Genomic DNA, 14,459 nt, shown 5'->3' with positions numbered 1-14,459 from the left:
ACAGAGTGAAGACTCCGCCTCAAAAAAAAAAAAAAGAAAAAGAAAAAAGAAAAAAATTTTGGCTGGTCATGGTGGCTCACGCCTGTAATCCCAGCACTTTGGGAGGCCGAGGTGGGAGGATCACTTGAGTTCAGGAGTTTGAGACCAGCCTGGAAAACATAGTAAGACCCCATCTCTACAAAATATAAAAATAAATTAGCCAGACATGGTGGCATGAACCTGTGGTCCCAGCTACTCAGGAGGCTGAGGTGGGAGGATCACTTGAGCCTAGGGGATTGAGGGTGCAGTGAGTTGTGATCGTGTCACTATACTCTAGTCTGGGTGACAAAGCAAGATACTGTCTCAAAAAAAGTAAAATACATTTTCTTTTTTTTTTTTTTTTTTTTTTTTTTGAGACAGAGTCTCGCTCTGCCGCCCAGGCTGGAGTGCAGTGGCGTGATCTTGGCTCACTGCAAGCTCCGCCTCCCGGGTTCACGCCATTCTCCTGCCTCAGCCTCCCGAGTAGCTGGGACTACAGGCGCCCGCCACCTCGCCCGGCTAGTTTTTTTGTATTTTTTAGTAGAGACGGGGTTTCACTGTGTCAGCCAGGATGGTCTCAATCTCCTGACCTCGTGATCCGCCCGTCTCGGCCTCCCAAAGTGCTGGGATTACAGGCTTGAGCCACCGCGCCCGGCCGTAAAATACATTTTCTTAAAAGTTAAATAGGCCAGGCGTGGTGGCTCACGCCTATAATCCCAGTACTTTGGGAGGCCGAGGTGGGTGGATCAACTGAGGTTGGGAGTTTGAGATCAGCCTGACCAACATGGAGAAACCCTGTCTCTACTAAAAATACAAAATTAGCGGGGGCATGGTGGCACATGCCTGTAATCCCAGCTACTGAGGAGGCTGAGGCAGGAGAATCGCTTGAACTCAGGAGGTGAAGGTTGAGGTGAACTGAGATTGCGCCATTGCACTCCAGCCTGGGCAACAAGAGCAAAACTCTGTCTCAAAAAAAAAAAAAAAAAAAGGTAAATAAATAAATAAAATTAATGAGAATCCACTTTGGCATTGAGAATTCACACTGGTTCAAGAAACCTTGCGCACTCCTACAAGTCCTCTGTTCTGTCACAGGCACATGAATACTCAAGCACTTGCTTGGAGACTAAGCATGTGTTCTCTCAGATCTCTCACCTGAGGGTCTCACTAGGCTGGTAGAGGGGTACAACATGGCAGAATGTAATCTCTGGGTATAGGTAACAGGCTCAATTCCGACTCTGCTCCAAGCCAAACTGAGAAGCCTCTCAGAAATTTTGCCCACCTATAATTTATAACATTCTTCATGTCAGAAATAAGCTGTCATTTGTTTGCTTTAGGATCTGAAACTAATTGGAACAAATAGAACTGAAATAATCAAACTAGTATTCAAAGGGTCTCAGAGAAGTCATTGAGGACATCCTTTAGCCTCTGTAGGCTCAAAACTATTCCCTGAGGCTTGTGACACATAGGACACCACAAAGGCTGTTCAACATGGCGGCACATGGTCTGTGTCACAGAACTGCAGATTTCGGAGAGTCCAGTGGTGGGAAGACTACACTTTGAGAGAGATAAAGGGGTGAATTATATCTGTTTCCTTTCAAATCTGGTATGCTGTGCTCGCTAGAGATCTGCACTACAACAATCCTGAACACAAACTAACCAACAAAGCAGAAAAGACAATTTTAAACACGGAAGTGGACGGTAAGCACCCTAAAAGACCAGCGACAGCCTCTGAAGCAACCTACCACTGAAAAGTCCCTGTTTAAGGGCCTGTAGGCAAGTTGAGCACAGGTGAAACACAGGTTCAATTATTACTGCTCTTCCAAACCTAGCTGCACTAGATAATCAAGAGCAAAAGTTTCAGAATCAAAGAAAAGATACTTGATAACTGGCTGGTGCTAGAGATTCTCCCATTCGAACACAGCTATCCTTGCCAGTCAGCCTTTCCCAAAGCATCAGCTCTGGAAGTGACTCACTGCCGAGGGATGCTATTTCAATAAACAAATCAGCCACCACTCACCTGTTCACTGTAGAGAACCTGGACGTTTTTGATGATGCGACAGTGCTTCTGAAGAATGGCTACTGCCTGAGCCAGAGGCATTCCTGAAATAAAGCAAGAAACCTGTGTGGTTATTTTGGCTATACATTTATTGACATCTACCACTTCACTAGGCACTGGTCCCTATAGTAAAGCCTGGGGATGTTTAGGGGCTACTAAGGTCTACAGATACATGAGTAAATAAGAGTTCAATAAGCAGTAAGAGCTACAATAAAGTTAAGCAGCAAGCACTAAGAGAATACTTGGACTGTGCACAGGTGTCCAACTCTTTGAATGCAAGGACTCTTTTGCTTATCTGTGGTGGTGGATATCACAAAAATCATGCATGGGCCAGGCATAGTGGCTTATGCCTGCAATCTCAGCACTTTGGGAGGCCAAGGCGGGAGGATCACTTGAGGTCGGGCATTCAAGACCAGCCTAGTCAACATGGTGAAACCCCGACCTTTTGGCTTCCCTGGGCCACAATGGAAGAAGAATTGTCTTGAGTCACACATAAAAGAGACTAACACTAATGATAGTTAATAAGCTTTAAAAAAATAAAAATGTAAAATGTAAAAAAGGTCCATGCATCTTTTTTTTTTTTTTTTAAGATGGAGTTTTGCTCTGTTGCCCAGGTTGAGTGCAGTGGCATGATCTTGGATCACTGCAACCTCCGCCTCCCAGGTTCAAGCATTTCTCCTGCCTCAGCCTCCTGGGTAGCTGGGGCTGGGACTACAAGTGTAGCCACCTCACTCAGCTAACTTTTTTTTTTTTTTTTTACTTGGGGTCAGGAGTTCGAAACCAGCCTGGCCAACATGGTGAAATGCTGTCTCTACTAAAAATACAAAAATTAGCTGAGCGTGGTGGTACACGCCTATAGGACCAGCTACTCAGAAGGCTGAGGCAGGAGAATCACTTGAACCTGGAAGGCAGAGGTGGCAGTGAACCAAGATCATGCCATTGCACCCCCAGCCTAGGTGACAGATCGAGACTCTGTCTCAAAAAAAAAAAAAAAAAAATTGTGACAGGGGCTGGGTGCAGTGGCTCACGCGAACCTGTAATCCCAGCACTTTGGGAGGCCAAGGTGGGTGGATCGCTTAAGCTCAGCAGTTTGAGACCAGCCTGGGCAACAGGATGAAACGCTGCCTCTACAAAAAATCAAAAAATTAGCCAGGCAGCCGGGCACAGTGGCTCACACCTGTAATCCCAGCACTTTGGGAGGCCGAGGCGGGCAGATCACAAGGTCAGGAGATCCAGACCATCTTGGCTAACATGGCAAAACCCTGTCTCTACTGAAAAAAACAAACAAACAGAAAAAAAACAAAAACAAAAAATTAGCCGGGCGTGGTGGTGGGTGCCTATAGTCCTGTAGCTACTTGGGAGGCTGAGACAGCAGAATGGCATGAACCTGGGAGGCAGAGCTTGCAGTGAGCCGAGATTGCACCACTGCACTCCAGCCTGGGTTACAGAGTGAGACTCTACCTCAAAAAAAAAAAAAAAAAAAAATTAGCCAGGCATGATGGTGTGCTCCTGTAGTCCCAGCTACTCAAGAGGCTGAGGTGAAAGGATGTCTTGAGCTTGGGAGGTGGAGGCTGTACTCTGGCCTGGGTGACAGATCCAGGTGCTGCCTCAGGAGGAAAAAAAAAAAAAGCGACAGGGTGAGGCATTCCTGAATATCTAACTCTTAACACTTGGTTCTTTAACTCATGGCCCATTATAAGCAGATTTACATATGCCTCCAGTTTAAGTAATCCAAATTCCAATGACATCTCCAACATTCTAAGGACTCACCGAGACCATCAAAAAGTTTGTTTCCAGGCTGGGTGCGGTGGCTCATGCCTGTAATCCCAGCACTTTGGGAGGCTGAGGCGGGCGGATCACGAGGTCAGGAGTTTGAGATCAGCCTGGCCAGCTTGGTGAAACCCCGTTTCTACTAAAAATACAAAAAAAAAAAAAATTCAGCTGGGCATGGTGGTGCGTGCCTGTAGTCCCAGCTACTCGGGAAGCTGAATCAGGAGAATTGCTTAAATCTGGCAGGCAGAGGTTGCAGTGAGCTGAGATGCCACCACTGCACTCCAACCTTGGTGACAGAGTGAGACTCCATCTCAAAAAAAAAAAAAAAAAAATGTTTCCAGAGTCCATTATAATTTAAACAAGTAGAAACACACATAGAGACAGGTCCTGGACAATCAAAAAACAAAGACTAATAGTTAAATGAATTTGAAAACAGTGTGTCTGCTGTTCACCACTCTCTGGATGCCTTATACCCTGCTCAGAGCTAACCACCCAGTGACTGGTTTTGTTTTGTTTTGTTTTGAGACAGAATCTCACTCTGTCACCCAGGCTGGAGTGCAGTGGTACAATCTTAGCTCACTGAAACCTCTGTCTCCTAGGCTCAAGAGATCCTCCCACCTCAGTCTCCCAAGTAGCTGGGACTACAGGCATGTGCCACCACAACTGGCTAATTTTCAAATTTTTGGTAGGGAAGAGGTCTCACTGTGTTGTCCAGACTGGTCTTGAACTCCTGGGCTCATGTAATCCTCCCACCTCCGCTTTCTAAAGTGCTAGAATTACAGGTGTGAGCCACCACACCTGGCCAATCCAGTGACTGTTGAATAAATATTTACTGAGTGGGACTGATGGATTGTAGGATGGGTGACAAGAGAAAGGAAGGAAAAGGGACCATGGCTTCATCCGATGGCAGCCAGTTCACATTTAAATCAGTTGGCCTCCAGGTCAAAGAGATGAGATGTGCAAAAAAGAGCTTACAGATGAAAAATTAATTAGAAGGTAAAAAGCTCGGCCGGGCGCGGTGGCTCAAGCCTGTAATCCCAGCACTTTGGGAGGCCGAGACGGGCGGATCACGAGGTCAGGAGATCGAGACCATCCTGGCTAACACGGTGAAACCCCGTCTCTACTAAAAAATACAAAAAAATCTAGCCGGGCGAGGTGGCGGGCGCCTGTAGTCCCAGCTGCTCGGGAGGCTGAGGCAGGAGAATGGCGTGAACCCGGGAGGCGGAGCTTGCAGTGAGCTGAGATCCGGCCACTGCAGTCCAGCCTGGGCAACAGAGCAAGACTCCGTCTCAAAAAAAAAAAAAAAAAAAAAAAAAAAGAAGGTAAAAAGCTCATGGCTCATCTCATTTAAACAAACAATCTGATTCTGCCCTCATCTGAGAGGCCATTCTTCATTTGAAGAAAGTTGAAGGCAATCATCGCAAGGCTGACTTATAATCTTTAAAAAAGTAGGGCCGGGCGCGGTGGCTCAAGCCTGTAATCCCAGCACTTTGGGAGGCCGAGACGGGCGGATCACAAGGTCAGGAGATCGAGACCATCCTGGCTAACACGGTGAAACCCCGTCTCTACTAAAAAATACAAAAAACTAGCCGGGCATGGTGGCGGGCGCCTGTAGTCCCAGCTACTCGGGAGGCTGAGGCAGGAGAATGGCGTAAACCTGGGAGGCGGAGCTTGCAGTGAGCTTAGATCCAGCCACTGTACTCCAGCCTGGGCGACAGAGCGAGACTCCGTCTCGAAAAAAAAAAAAAAAAAAAAAAAATCTTTAAAAAGTACTTTTCAGCCTTTCATAGCATAAAACCTGGCACATAGTAGGGACTCAATAAATATTCGAGAATATGAACAAGCTGGATGCATCCCTCACCTTTGCCATTCCTAAATGGAGGAACATCTATGCTGTCAATCCCAGGAGGAATGGACAAACATCCATGTGCAGAAGACAGACAAGCTCAGTCAGTTAGATGTCAAGAAAGAGGAAGGCTGCATGGTTTCTCTGATCCACATGGCCAGTCTCTTTCTTTTTCTTTTTTCCAAAGAGACGGGGTCTTGCTATGCCACCAAGGCTGGTCTCAAACTCCTGAGCTCAAGCTATCCTCCCGTCTCGGCCTCTCAAAATGCTGGGATTATAGACCTGAGCCACCGCTCCCAGCCCATGCCAGTTTCTTGAGGGAGGATTCCACTTACCACATCAAAGGATGTCTCAGCATCTTAGGATCCTGAGTCACCCAAGAAGAAACTCACCCAGAGCAGATGAAGCAGCCATGATGACTGGTCATCACACAGCTACTGGTAAAGGAGGGCTACGAAAGATCTCTAAAGGGAACTAACTATATGAATGGCAAAGAAACAGGAGCACTATCCCAGCTCTAACAGAATGGTCAGCCTTCTAAACCGCACAAATCTTTGTCTCACAGATCTCATCACTTGCCTGCTTATAACCTCTCAATGGAAGGGCTTCCCATTGCAGGCAGATAAAACCCAAGCAACATGTCATCACCAAAGGCCCTGAATATTCTGGATCTTAGCCATCTACATCTTCTTTTCACCGTTCACCCTTTGTTACTTGCATACATCAAGCTCTTTCTCACCTCAGGCCTTTGAATTAGCTCTTGTTGCTGCTGGAATCTGGAATGTTCTACCCAAAGCTGGCTCTTGTTTGCACTTTAGGTCTTGGTCACACCTCACTTCCCTAACCGCCTTATTCAATGAAGTCTCTCATACCATTTATTTGTTAGTCTCCCTTATATCCTCACAGAGGTAGGACCTTGTCTGTCTTGTTCACCTCAATACCTCCCAGCACCCAATCACTGTGCCAGGCACAACTGTCGGTGGTCATGCACATCTGTGAAACAAAGCAATTAGGTGAACACTTAGGTCCTATACCATGAATCCTGTTGACCACCCTCTTTCTCTGGAACTCCTATTGTCTCTCCACCAATACTACTCTCCTCTAACTTTTCCAAGTCTCTCCAATGGGCTATGTTTCTTCTGCTCATCCCTGGTTCAACTAACCACCCAGTTTCTGACTCATATCTCCATCTATTTTCTATATACATCTAAAGGCAAATAAACGTCAACAGATTAAAGTGATCTTTTCATCTTCTCTGTATTCTAGGTCTCAATATGTATGTCCAACATCTAACAGAGTTTCTCAAGTCAAAAACCTCTAGAATTCTCCTCCTTCCCCACCTTGCCAAATCCAGTTCTTCCTAAACCAATGCCCACAATACACTTCACTAATACATATCCTCTTTTCCACAGATTTGCACAGATTCCAGCACAAAGTATCCTTGATAGTATCCCAGGCAGCTAAAACCAAACAGAATTGGGACTATGGGAAATCCATTTTCTTCTTCTACCAGTACATCATGCTCTAATTATAATACCAAATTGCTTATAGTTCCCTGCACACATCATTTATCTTTTCTCCTGTGTTCTTCTTTTCCTCTTTCACTTGACTAGAAGATTTCCAGCTCCTGTTGGTTGGCAGGAAGCCTCCTCTGAACTCCTACGTCAGGTTAAGTCCCTTCTTCCCCTCCACAGTACCCTATACATCTTCTACTTGATTATAATAAAACGAACTATTTCTATAATCCTTCTCTATCACTAGACTAAGTTCTTCAGGGAATAAGATCATTTTTTAAAAAATTTTTATTTATTTTTTATTTAAATAGAGACAGGGTCTCACTATGTTACCCAGGCTGGTCTCAAACTCTTGGCTCAAGTGATTCCCCCACCTCAGCCTCCTAAAGTGCTGGGATTACAAGCATGAATCACTGTGCACTGTTTATTACTTAATTTTCAATGTTTGTAAGCAATTCACAGAGGTAGATGATGCCTTCAACACACTGAGCCTTCAGTTTCTGTGGAACAAGGTAATCTCGGAGAAGGTATTTTCTCCACTGACCCTTTAAATCTACCTTTTTTAGTCCCTTTCAAGACTAATTTCAAAAACAAATTCAGAGACTTGCCTCTGCATCAATACATTCTGCAACTCTCATCGAAAACATTTCAGGGCCCAGCACAAACGCTCACGCCTATAATCCCAGCACTTTGGGAGGCCGAGGCGGGAGGATCACTTGAGGTCAGGAGTTCGAGACCAGCCTGGTAAACACTGTGAAACTCCATCTCTACTAAAAGTAAAAAATTAGCTAGTGGCACACATCTATAATTGCAAGAGGCAGAGGCTGCAGTGAGCTGAGATCGCGCCACTGCACTCCGCCTGGGCGACAGAGTAAGACTTTGTGTCAAAAAAAAAAAAAAAAGGCCGGGCGCGGTGGCTCAAGCCTGTAATCCCAGCACTTTGGGAGGCCGAGACGGGCGGATCACAAGGTCAGGAGATCGAGACCATCCTGGCTAACACGGCGAAACCCCGTCTCTACTAAAAACACAAAAAATTAGCCGGGCGAGGTGGCGGCGCCTGTGGTCCCAGCTACTCGGGAGGCTGAGGCAGGAGAATGGCGGGAACCCGGGAGGCGGAGCTTGCAGTGAGCTGAGATCTGGCCACTGCACTCCAGCCTGGGCGACAGAGCGAGACTCCGTCTCAAAAAAAAAAAAAAAAAAAAGAAAAAAAAAACCATTTCAAATCTGCACTGCCTTTACTCCACCGCTGGTCAAACCATCAGTGACATTCACATTCACAGAGATTCTGCTTGGCCCAGGTTTTCCTGTCCCTGTGTTGCTGGCATTTCCCTAATCATCCAACATTATACCACCAGGAAGGCAGCCAAGGAGCTGCCAGGATGCAGCTTCCCATTGTGATGCCAGGCAGATAATTGCATCTGCAATTGCACAGATTCCAATAAGAAACCTGGTGACAAAGTTGAGTCCACTCTCAGAAGGACAGAGCCGTGGGAAGCAGGAAATGCCTGTTTGCCAACTTTTATTTATCATCTCTCTCTCTGAACCTGTCCCTCACCTGGCAAAAAGAGATAACAACACCTATCTTACAAGCTTGTGGTGGCAAGAGGTAAGTTCTTCCTGGTTCACTAGCCTAGGCATGTAATTCTAAAACAGATTCCCTTCTGAGACCAATCCCTACCTAACAGCCCCAAATGTAGTTTGGATGTGTTCAGGGGTAGGGAGGAGATTGAAAGAGGTGGAAAATGACTTTCCTGATTGAAAGGGGTGGAAAATGACTGATAAAGTTAAATGACCACCATCTCTCAAGCAGACACCATGTAAAAATGAATTTTAAGACCCACGGGAATCATGAAGGCTCTGGGTCAGTCTATGAGCTTTCCCCTAAAATTCAATTCTGGACCTAATATACAGAAATGCCCTTCTCACTGTTTTTGGTTGCTATTTAGACAGTTTGAAAGAACTATGTAAATCCTTGATTCCTGGGAAACTACCAGAGCTAGGTGTCAGGGTTAGGGTCTCAAAACAACAGCTCCGAGAGAAGCCTTGCTCTCTCACTCAGTTTTCTGGAAATCCTGATCTCAATTAATATCCTAGTTAACTTTTTTTTTTTTTTTTTTTTGGTCTCTTTGAGACAGGGTCTCCCTCTGTCACCCAGGATCATGCCCAGTGGTATGATCATGACCCATGGCAGCCTTGACCTCCCAGCCTCAAGTGATCCTTCCATCTCAGCCTCCCGAGTAGTTGAGACTACAGGCCTGACTAACCTAATTTTTTTTTTGTAGAAACGAGGTCTCACCATGTTGCCTAGGCTGGTCTTGAACTCCTGGCTTCAAGCCATCCTCCTGTCTCAGCTTCCCAAAGTGTTGGGATTACAGCCATGAGTTACTGCACCCAGTCCCTAGCCACTACTTTTGACCAAGGGACTCTGAATGCTTGTACCACCAAGAGATCCACAACCTAGTCACACTATCAAGCACAGTTTGAAGCTATGGCTGTGGTTTTTACCCAGCCCTGGGAGGATCTTGCTTGGGTAGAAGCTGTCAAGGAGAGGGAAGGAAAGGAGTTAACAAAAAGCCAAACAGCATTAGCATGGTATCACTAGCCTCCCAACTAAGCTGTTAGTGCTTCACAAAAGAATGAAGCATTTCGTACCAGCTAATATTTTGGAAAGAACTCTGCAGGAGTGGTGTAAGTTATGAAAGAATTTGACCAAGACCCCTAAATTAAACCGGCTTTTATGGTTGGGCACGGTGGCTGACACCTGTAATCCTAGCACTTTGGGAGGCCAAGGCAGATCACTTGAGGTCAGGAGTTCAAGACCAGCCTAGCCAACATGGTGAAACCTGGTCTCCACTAAAAATACAAAAATTAGCCAGGCATGGTGGCAGATACCTGTAATCCCAGCTACTAGTCAGGAGGCTGAGGCAGGAGAATTGCTTGAACCTGGGAGGCAGAGGTTGCATTGAGCTGATATTGTGCCACTGCACTCCAACCTGGGCAACAGAGTGAGACTGTCTTAAAACAGAACACCAACAACAAAAACTGGCTCTTACAACACACAGGATGTATGTAGCCACTAAGTATCAGCAGGGCCCTACCAGCAATCTGTACCACCTGGTTTCTCCAATACACTGTCTCCACAGAATTGAGTCTTCCAGAGTCAAGGATAATATATAATCCAATGAAGCAGCTGATTTAGTCCAGTAGCTCACATTAGAGTGATTAAAGTTCAGGCCTGCATAAACAAACAGCACCAACACCTACCCCCACCCCCTTTTCTTAGTGCTGGAACATCAAAGTAAACACACAGGGGTTACTGAATACAAACATCCTTGTACACATAAAAGCAGTGATGTTGGGAATGGAGAGGGTGAAGGGAGAAAGCTGGGCCAGCAAACCCCAAACGACCAAACTGCATCTTTTAGAAACTAAATGTTACGTCCCCCTAACTCCTATTTCATCCAACCTTCACCTGTCACAACTGAGGTCTGGGTTTAGGCTTACAGCATCCGATACAGACTACATTTCAAAAGAGAGGGAAGCGGGGCCGGGTGCAGTGGTACACGCCTGTAATCCCAGCATTTTGGGAGGCCGAGGTGGCCGGATCACGAGGTCAGGAATTCGAAACCAGCCAGCCTGGTCAACATGGTGAAACCTCGTCTCTACTAAAAATACAAAAATTAGCCGGGTGTGGCGGCGCGTGCCTGTAATCCTAGCTACTGGGGAGGCTGAGGCAGGAGAATCGCTTGAACCCACGAGGCGTTAAGTTGCAGTGAGGCAACATCGCGCCACTGCACTCCAGCCTGGGCGACAGAGTCAGATTTCGTCTCAAAAAAAAAAAAAAAAAAAAAAAAAGAGAGGGAAGCAAGTCAGCTGTTCCTTTAACACACACAAACTCAACTCCCTTGACCAGAGCCCCAACATGGGTTCCAAACCTAGGTTTCCCATCCAAAAAAGGGGAAGGAAGCCACAGCCCAGAAAAGCAGTGAGAGACAGACCACAGGCCACAGTGGTGATCAGAGGGATCAGCCACTTCTCAGCCATTATTTAGTCTGTAAAATGGAAATGGGAATAACAATAGTACCTATCCTTAGGCGCCGGCGAAGGGTACTAGAGAGAATTACGTTCAAAAAGAGCAGGGCCGGGCATTAGGCATTTGGGGAGAGCCAGCTATTATTGTCTTTACTACTACTGTCCCACCGTCCCAGAAGAGACCCTGCTGAGACCCGAGATGAGCAACTGACAGGCAAATCGGGCCACTTGGAGCTGGTGTCTAGTGCCTGGAGCTCGGACAGCTGAGAGGACGAAAGAGGTGAGGAGCTGCGGGCGCAGGGGCGTGAGAGACTGAGAACAGAGGTGGGAAGAGCCCAGAAGAAAACAAGGATCAGCGAATGGGGTCCTGACAGAGGACCCCAAACTCACCCAGCGTGAATTCCCATTGCTCGTTCCCCAGAGAGCGTTCGGGCACCACCTCCAAGTCCAGCATTGGTTCGGCTCGCCTGGCCCGGGCGGCCTCCGTGCAGCAGCGCAGACTGGACCCAAGCTGAGGAGACAAAGCAGCGGCTGACAGGCCGCCCCCGCTGGCCCGCCGCAGCCCCACTTTCCACCTCCTCCCCCGCGGCAGGGGCGGCGGCACCGGCCCAACACCACACCTCACCTCACTTCACTTCACCTGCAGCACAAGCTACGGTGGGGGCTACGGCGGCGGCGGGAGCGACTGCAGTAAAAGTGGCGTGCCGGGCCGTAAAGCGCGGGGAGGGCCGGCGGAGGCGGGAGTGCCAGCGCGGGGGAGGAGCCTGAGGCGGAGCCGCGCACGCGCAAACTCCGGGTTCCACCGCGGTTGCTGAGGCTGAGCCGGGCAGGGCTGTAACGTCGGCAACCATCGGGGCTCTAGGAGCGAGGAGTCCGGTACTTCGTGAGCCCCTATATCCGTGCACCACAGCACACACACGTCACATATCTACACAAAGAACGGTTCACCACACAACACACACGTCACACAGCTGCACAACACCCGTCTGCAGTCCACACACACATCCGACTCACATTGACTGGTCGCAGAAGGCAAGTACAGAGGGCACGCTGAGGCCCAGCTGGAGGGAGGACGCGGAGTCCCTAAGCCTTACGGCCCCCACCGTCTCCGCTGGGGCTGGAGGTGACGCTGGCCGCAGCAGCTTTTAGTTGTTCAGGAATGACGTCCCCACCCGGTCGCCCCTGGGGCAGGAGTCGAACCGAGTGAGGACTGTGGGCGTTAAGGGTTGGAATTGGTTAGGGGAGAGGACTCGGTAGAAGGGGAAGGGGCCGGGCCAGGCCTCCCTGCTGACCACATCCAAATGTGCGCAGTCCCCCGGGACCAGGATCCGAAGCCGCCCGCAGCAGCGTGGACCAAAGCTGTGGGGTCTTGACCAACCCCTATGGCACTTTCTGTGCCACAGTTTTCCTAATCTGCAAGGGAAAGGAAGGTTCCTCTAGCACGTTCAGCCTGAGGTTTTGGCCCGTGCCCCAGGACACCCTGAAACTAAAGGACAACCGAGGCCTCTGCTGATGCCAAGCCTTCACGGAGGCAGTTTCTGGGTTCTCACAACCAACCTGAGACGCGAGATTATACCGACTTTATGCAGGCGAATACATGAGGCCCAGAGAGGGTTAAAGACCCAAGGCTCCTTGGTTCTAGGCGGCAGAACCCAAGTCCTTTCCATTACATTGCCCCGGAAGGTTTTCAGCAGGGGAGAGTGGCATACTAAATTCTCAAACTGGCTTGATACTAGTTTATCTTGGGAGGCTCTATCAAAATTTGAAATCGCTGTTTGATAAACTACATAGAGAAGGTTGTCCACTGCAGCACTGTATGCCAAAACAACAGAACTGGGTCACTGAGATGTCCAGTAGGAAAGTGGATAAATAAACCCTGAGATATATAATTAGACATGTTTTTAAAGGTGAATGCTGAGAACAGTGCTCACAGCTGTAATCCCAGCACTTTGGGAGAATGAGGTGGGAGGATCGGTTGAGCCCAGGAGTTGAGACCACCTGGGTAACATAGCAAGACCCAGTCTGTATTAAAAAAAAAAAAAAATTAGCTGGTGTGGTGGCAGTAGGTTGGGCCTGTAGTCCTAGCTACTCAGGAGGCTGAGAGGTGGGAGCATAGCTTGAGGATAGCTGCAGTGAGCTGTGATTATTGAGCCCTGGGGCTTCAGCCTGGATGACAGAGCGAGATCCTGTCTCTAAATAAATAAATAAATAATAAAAAGTGAAGTAGGTCTCTATGTTGATGTGGAAGGAATTCCAAGAGAAAAAAGTCAGATGCGGAAGTATGCATACTATGACCCCCCCCGCCGCTTTTTTTCTGTAAAAACAAAAATAAACATTTGCTGTACCAAAAAGGAAGAACATTTCTGGAAAAATAAAACATTGTCAATCATACCTAATAGAGTGGCAGAGGACAGGAATCAGGGGGTCATTATTCCTTACCATGACAAGCATTAAAGATATGTTTAGAAAAAGCCTAGTTGAGGCCGGGCACAGTGGCTCACACTTGTAATCCCAGCACTTTGGGAGGCCAAGGCGGGCGGATCACGAGGTCAGGAGATCAAGACTATCCTGTCTAACACGGTGAAACCCCGTCTCTACTAAAAACACAAAAACAAAATTAGCCGGGCGTGGTGGCGGCACCTGTAGTCCCAGCTACTCGGGAGGCTGAGGCAGGAGAATGGCGTGAACCCGGGAGGCGGAGCTTGCAATGAGCCGAGATCTCGCCACCGTAGTCCATCCTGGGCAACAGAGCCAGACTCCATCTCAAAAAAAAAAAAAAAAAAAAAAAGAAAGAAAAAGCCTAGTTGCGCAGCTAGGCTAGATAGCTTGGGAAGGAAATCTGGGGAAAAAAGATTGGTGAGGAGCAATCTTAGTCAATTAAAAGTGTCTGGCTGGGCGTGGTGGCTCACGCCTGTAATCCCAGCACTTTGGGAGGCCGAGGCAGACAGATCACCTGAGGTCAGGAGTTTGAGACTACCCTGGCCAACATGGTGAAAACCCGTCTCTACTAAAAATAGAAAAAGTAGCTACGTGTGGTGGTGCATGCCTGTAGTCCCAGCTACTTGGGAGGCTGAGGCATGAGAATCACTTGAATCCGGGAGGTAGAGGTTGCAATGAGCCAATTATCACCCCACTGCACGCCAGCCTGGGCAACAGAGCAAGACTCTCAAAACTTGAAGGGGACTTATTTCTGGAGGAGAAAGATGGGTGGGGCCTAAAT

General features: G+C 47.8%; 1 protein-coding gene across 7 annotated transcripts in view; it reads right to left on the bottom strand.

The window, feature by feature from the left end:
* Window positions 1-11,937, bottom strand: part of PHAF1 (phagosome assembly factor 1) — a 38,558-nt gene extending 26,621 nt beyond the window's left edge. For 2 of the 7 annotated variants that reach the window (XM_077984221.1, XM_077984223.1), the window contains exons 1-4: window positions 11,865-11,937; window positions 11,630-11,750; window positions 3,845-3,986; window positions 2,036-2,118 (exon numbers count right to left, since the gene is read on the bottom strand). In XM_077984221.1, the coding sequence (XP_077840347.1) occupies window positions 2,036-2,118; window positions 3,845-3,890 (129 nt within the window). In that variant the 5' untranslated portion in view covers window positions 3,891-3,986; window positions 11,630-11,750; window positions 11,865-11,937. Of the gene's footprint in view, window positions 1-2,035; window positions 2,119-3,844; window positions 3,987-11,629 lie in introns of all 7 variants that reach the window. The other 5 variants (XM_001086873.5, XM_077984222.1, XM_077984219.1 and 2 more) reach the window with 4 other exon arrangements.
* Window positions 11,938-14,459: the final 2,522 nt, after the last annotated feature.

This window comes from Macaca mulatta, chromosome 20 (assembly GCF_049350105.2).
Source record: "Macaca mulatta isolate MMU2019108-1 chromosome 20, T2T-MMU8v2.0, whole genome shotgun sequence".
Lineage (NCBI taxonomy): Eukaryota > Metazoa > Chordata > Mammalia > Primates > Cercopithecidae > Macaca > Macaca mulatta.
This window is presented reverse-complemented; position numbering and strand designations above follow the sequence as displayed.